Below are 6,510 nucleotides of genomic sequence, written 5' to 3'. Positions count from 1 at the left end.
AACCTTAATTTTATATAATTAAAAACCAGTTAAACCATATTTTCCTTAACCCAAACCAGGTTCGACGACTCCAGATCTAGGGTTTTCGACCCAAAACATGATATTTTCTGATTTCGCTCTTTTTCACTCCAATGCTTGCACATATCATCCCCGAGCTTCTCGAGACTTCATTCCATGCTTGTACAAGTCCCAAATTAGTATCTTTAATGAGCATTTACCTGAAACACGTAAACACTTATAAAGTATCCTAGTTCGCATAATAACTTGATGAAAAACTACAAAATAAAACAAAGATATACAAGATTTGTACCCAACCATCACAAAGGTGCACATCCACACCAGTTCGGGATCATACCTCGAAGCGAACCCAACTCGCCAATTTCAAGTTGTTTTGAGATATATCCATTGATAAGCGATTAAAAACGAACCAAATCAAATCAGTTTCAAATCAAACAAGATTCTTATTTTTAAACCCCAACTCCAAACCCGAACCGGTTTCGCCCGATCCAGTTTCAACTTCCTTTGACCAAATCCAAACCGATTTCAAAACCAACCCAAAATCCAGTTCCACACACCTCTACAAGATCCCCTTCAGTAACGGTTCGGTTTGATTCGGTTCCAACTTTTTAGGGTTCAATTCAATTGGCTACTTCAAAACATGGGCCTATTGGGCTCAGCCCAGCCATCTATGAAGCCACCTATTAATTACATCTAGTCACCCATCATCCATTGCTCATTGACCATTTTCTCCTCTCTCCCTCTTGTGTGTGTGTGTGTGTTAAGGGCAACCAACCACCCACCCACCCACCAGTGGCTCAGTGCCATCGCCTCCACTCTTAACACCAACACCAACACCAACAGGTACAATCAACTTCTTCCTCAAATCCTTTCACTTTAGATTGTATTCACCTTTCATTTTGTTTATTTTATTACCGACCATTCATTTCTAGGGTTTTTTTTTTGGTACCCAAATTTAGGGTTTTTAGCTTTAGCTTTGTTTAATAAATGATTGATGGGTTATTGGATTTGGAAGTTGGGTTTTGATTATTACAGTTTTTCATTTGTAACGAAGTTTTGTAATTGATGGAAGTGTGTTATGTAATTGTTGTTGGATCTGTCTATTCATAGCCATCAGTTAAGTTTTTGTTTTTTCATTTTTTTATTATTAATGTTGGAAGTTGGATGTAATTATGAGCGTTACCATATTAACAAGGCATGTGGAGTTTCAATCTTTTCTCTCTAAGACTCCTCGCTATGGGCGGCAGCTTTGTGGCCACTCTAATTTTCACTCTCTCTCTTTCCCATACATATATATAAATATAATGGGGCTTCGAACCATAGCGGGTCAACATAGTGGAGGGGCTTTAAAGCCCCCTCCATAGTGAACAGTCTAAATGTGTCCAGAATTTTTTTCTTTTAACCTTTTCTTATTTAAAAGTTAGGTACATAACGATTAGTGTTTTTTTGTCTAGACTCTAGTGTAGATTGTCAAAAAAACGTTCCTTCGCAACTTGATAAAAATACTGTCTTTTTTCTGTGAAATTTTACTTTTTTTAATTTGGAAGTGTTGCAATTAGTTTTCGTTTGAGAAGTCGGAAGTTTGTTTGGTTTTGATGTAACTTAAAAACTTGTTTCGGATTAAATCACAACAACCATTGTTGTAGTTGAGGTTTGCATTTGTACACTGAGTTCAAGAGTTCTGTTGATTTTCTGAATTCTAAATTCTGATTATGCTTGACTGATCCGTTAATTGGATAATTATAGGTTACTGTTTTTAATATTTTTTAGTGTATATGAGAGCATGGAATCTTTACTTATCTTGTTATCTTTGTATGTAACAGACCACTTTGTAAAACTAAAAGAGCGAAATAAACTAAATATGCACAGTTGTATGTTTTACAATTTTTCTTTCTCTATACAGTTTGTTTGTCAATTTTTTGGTGTGATTATTGGAATTGCTTATTAATGCCATCACTTTTGTGTCTGTATCCCTCTTGCATTTGTGTTCTCGAAGGGAATAATATATGAAATTGGGCTATATAAAGTATTATATTACAATATTACTGTCTGCATTTTTGGTTTTATCTAAAATTTCTTGATATCAATCCAAAATGTTGTACTAGACGTTTTTAGAGATACAACAAGCTGTTTTTGTATTTTTATAGACTATTGCAACGCTATATATGCGGTTTTATCATTTATGGTAGTTACCTTGCAGATGGAGGAGTATAAAAGCTGCTTCTAGTTCAGTCTACACTTTATGAGAAAAATTCAATAGTTTCATATAAGGTAGTGTGCGCTATCATTCTTTTTATGACTGTTACAACTTACAATATGCTACTATGGAGTTTGACATGATAAAAACATAACACTCAGGGTATTAGTTAAGGGAATATAATATTACATATATGGTCACACGTAACACAATACACACACATCCACGTTCATGCATACACCTTACACCAACCCTGATTGTAAACATAGTTCATGCATACACCTTACACCAACCCTGATTGTAAACATAGCTCTGGTTAAAGGATTTCAATATTTGAAACCCAAGTCATGACTTTGAATTCATATTCAAATTTGTCTTTCAAACTTTTGAAGATTTTGATTTTCAAATCTGTGATTTTTTATTTGAAATTCAAATTCAAATTATACGTTTTTTTTTTTAATTTTATAGATAAAATTTTAATAATACAAGTTTTTTAGTTTAAGTTACATCTTTTTTTATTAATTTGAAAAAACTTAACTCGAATTTGAATCAAATCTTCAATTCAATTCGAGTTATAGATAAATAATAATATGTGCTTTTTACATAAAATCATATCTAACTTTTTATTAATTCAATCCGAATTAACTGAAATTTGAATCAAGTGGTTTGAATCTAATTTTGAGTTTAGTTCAAATTCGATTGTGTGATTTTTGGTTTGAAATTCGAATTATACACACACACACACACATATACACAGTTTTTAATCCCACGTATTACATGGGTTATTTTGTATTATTCGTTTATAATATTTATATATCTTTTAGATTTTAATTTTATTTATTGTAATGAAGTTAATAATATACTTAGGGTTTGACGATAAAATAAATGAGATGTAATAACCCGATTAAAAGCAATCTGAGACCCATGACCCGCTTATTTTTTTTACTATAAAATTGTTTCTTAATTATAAAGAATATCCTTTTTTAAAATCAGATCTTAATTTTTAGTATATTTCTATTTTATAGGATTTTCATATCAATTATTTGGTGAGATTAATTTTTAGTTTAATGAGATGTTATAACCCGTTTAAGGGCTTTTTGGGTTTGGTGAGACCCATACCCGTGAATTCGGGTCAAATGCATGAGAAATCTTCATTTACAAATAAAGCAATTTAGTCATTTTAGAGATTTTAGGGATGTTTCGTTTATATATATTTAAGATATATAATATATATATATATATTATTTATTTTATAGATAAATTTTAATGGCTTTTTAAATTAAATTATATCTGTTTTTAATTTGAGTTTAGTTTGAATTTAAATATATGATTTGTGGTTTGAAATTCGAATTGTATATATATTTTTATTTTATAGATAACATTTTAATGGCTTTTTAAATTAAATTATATCTGTTTTTATTAATTTAAATCTAATCAACCTGAATTTGAACCAATTTTGAATTTAAATCGAATCGAATTTAGTCTGAATTAACTTTAGTTTCAAATTTTCAAAGTTTGACTAAGTCTTAACCAGATTCGATTAACTCGAGTAACTTGAAATCAAAATTGTTGAACACCCCTACCTCTGATTCTTGTTTGTGCATTTATAATATGTAATCAAGAACCAACTTTGACTTGTTTTGCTAGTTAAGTGTAGGTGATTGAACGCTTATTCCTAACTCAGCAATGGAGTGCAACAAAGAAGAAGCAATAAGAGCCAAACAACTTGCAGAAAAGAAAATGGAGATCAAAGACTTTTCAGGAGCCCTAAAAATTGCACTTAAAGCCCAAAATCTTGATCCCGCACTCGAAAACATTTCCCAACTAATATTAGTATGCGACGTACATTGTTCTGCTGAAAAGCAATCATTTGGTACAGATAAAGACTGGTACGGTATCCTCAAAGTCGAACCGTCTGCCGACGACATTTCAATTAAAAAACAGTATCGAAAGCTAGCCCTCGTACTTCATCCTGATAAAAACAGTTTTTCCGGGTCCACCGACGCGTTTAAATTAATCGGTGAAGCTCAACGGGTGCTTTTAGATCGCGAAAAACGACTGATTCATGATAGTAAACGCAGAGCGTTTGGTAAAATTTCAAAAGCAAAGCAACCGAGCCCACAAGCAAATGGTTCAAAATATTCTTGGAATCAAGTTCATGCTGTTAATCTTAACAGAGGTTCTTCTGGTAATTCTGGTAATTTTCAGCGGGCCCAGTTTAATGATAGTGGACCCTCGTCAAGTTTTTGGACTATTTGCCCTTTGTGTTCGGTTAGGTACCAGTTTTTCAGAGATGTTCTTAACAAGAATATTACATGTCAAAACTGCAAGGAATCGTTTACTGCCTATGAGTTGACTGGTCAAACCCAAAACCATACCCGGCAGCATGTGAATCGGGTTCCTCCAAAACCCGCACAGGGTCCCACCAATCACGCTTTCACTACAAAACCCGTGGTTGAAAAGAAAGAACCGGGTAAAACGCAAGGAAATGTTAACCGAAAAAGGAAAAAGAAAACTGAAGATAGTGAAAGTTCTGATAGTGACGAGAACTCGGAACCCGAGGAAGATGCAAATCAAAATGTTGATGTTCGAAGATCGTTCCGTTCAAAACGAAATGTTTCTTATAAAGAAAACGTGAATGATAATGATAATGATAACGCTAACGGTGATGATGGTGTGACTCCATCAAAGCATGCCAAAAAAGAAGCAAATAAGGCAGAAAGTGTAAATGTTGAAACTAAAGGGGGTGAAAGTGTAAATGTTGATGACGACGACGACAAAGATGATATAGAAGAAGGAATAGAACCTGAAGTTTTTCAGTGTCCAGATCCTGATTTTAGTGATTTTGATTCATACAGAAAAGAAGAAAGTTTTAAAGTAGGGCAATTATGGGCTTGTTATGATACCGAAGACGCGATGCCTCGATTCTATGCGTTTATTAAAAAAATATCACCAGGTTTTAAACTGCAAATCATGTGGTTAAAAGCCGACCCTGTAACCGCAGATGAAAAAAAAATGGGTGAAAGAGGATTTACCGGTTTCTTGTGGTAGATATAAACACGAGAAACTCGATAAAGCAGAAGATCTGTGTTCATTCTCTCATTTGATGACATGGGAAGCAGGTCAAAAGGCCAAAACAGTGACTATAATTCCAAGAAAAGGCGAGACGTGGGCTCTGTTTAAAAACTGGTCTAAGAATATGTACACTTTGTATGAAGATGTTGAAGAAAGAAAGTTCGAATATGAGCCTGTGGAGGTTTTAACAGATTTTGATGAAAAAAAGGGTGTTCGTGTTGCACATTTGGAGAAAGTTAAGGGGTTTGTGTGTCTTTTCAGGAGAAAAGCAGGGGCGGAAATGGAAATCGCGGGAAGCGAGAAGTATAGATTTGCTCATATGGTTCCTTCTTGTAGAATGAGTGGTAATGAAAGAGATGGTGTTCCTAAAGGCTCTTTTGAACTTGATCCTGCTGCTTTGCCTGCTTCACTATTTGAATAGGTGATTTTGAACTTCAAAATGCTATGTGGTTGTTTAGATCTTAATTTGTTGGTAATTAGATAAGCTAAATGTTTTGTTTTGATTAAGCATGTGGAGATTCTTTTAAACTAATGTGGACCCTTGGTAGACCTTATTGTTAAAAGATTTGAAGTAATCTGTAATGGGTCATTTCAATTGGGTAAAAACAAGTTTGTTTTTGGCACAAATGATTTTTTTTTTTTTTATGTTTTTTAGCTACATATGTTTGGGGTACGTTAAATACTATGGGTGTAAAGGAGCCTAGCTAGAGTTTCCTAAGCTTGTACCAGTCGTGTTTCGAGTTTCTTGTCCAAAACTTGAGCTAGAGTTTCCTAGTAATTGTAATTACTTAAATTTGGAAGTTTCTCATTTTTTGGATTGAGTTTGAAAAAATATTTATTAGTTTATTGTTGTTTTTTTAAATCCATTTTTGAAAAGTCAGGATTGAGTTTGAAAAGATGTCATAACTGTTTTATAACCCTATTAAGAAGCTAAACTAAGAGATTATTTTGATTGCCAAACATATTTTAACTTATTTGCTTTTTGAAAACATTAATAAGTCAATAAACATTTTTCAAACTCAATCCCAAACATGTTGTGAGTTTGCATAGGAGATGTATTAAATATAATATCGATACTCTTCTTTGAAATATACAAGTTTCTAACCTAGTTTTATAATAATAATTTATGTTATATAGTTATATTTTATCATATAATTTAACGTTATTATGCGTATTATAGTTTTTTTTCTCTATGACACTACCTAATAAACGAGTATGAG

General features: G+C 32.8%; 1 protein-coding gene across 4 annotated transcripts; it reads left to right on the top strand.

Moving 5' to 3' along the window:
- Positions 1-771: 771 nt before the first annotated feature.
- LOC143590295 (uncharacterized) lies at positions 772-5,894 on the top strand. Of its 4 annotated transcripts, none has more exons than XM_077070815.1 (3): positions 772-861; positions 2,219-2,289; positions 3,873-5,894. In XM_077070815.1, the coding sequence occupies exon 3, from the start codon at positions 3,902-3,904 to the stop codon at positions 5,264-5,266; it is 1,365 nt and encodes a 454-aa protein (XP_076926930.1). In that variant the 5' UTR covers positions 772-861; positions 2,219-2,289; positions 3,873-3,901; the 3' UTR covers positions 5,267-5,894. The 4 variants fall into 4 exon arrangements, with proteins under 4 accessions (XP_076926930.1, XP_076926933.1, XP_076926934.1 ...); XM_077070818.1 differs by having other exon boundaries at positions 3,868-5,894; XM_077070819.1 differs by having other exon boundaries at positions 778-861; positions 2,225-2,289.
- The last annotated feature ends 616 nt before the right edge of the window (positions 5,895-6,510 follow it).

The sequence above is a fragment of the Bidens hawaiensis genome, unplaced genomic scaffold (genome assembly GCF_021521415.1).
Source record: "Bidens hawaiensis isolate Kalapana, Puna unplaced genomic scaffold, B.hawaiensis_p1.1 tig00038415_1, whole genome shotgun sequence".
Taxonomy (NCBI): Eukaryota; Viridiplantae; Streptophyta; class Magnoliopsida; order Asterales; family Asteraceae; genus Bidens; species Bidens hawaiensis.
This window is presented reverse-complemented; position numbering and strand designations above follow the sequence as displayed.

Bases quoted from the DNA above. Each gene is read 5' to 3' on its own strand.
- LOC143590295 (XM_077070815.1), top strand. From the start codon at position 3,902: ATGGAGTGCAACAAAGAAGAAGCAATAAGAGCCAAACAACTTGCAGAA.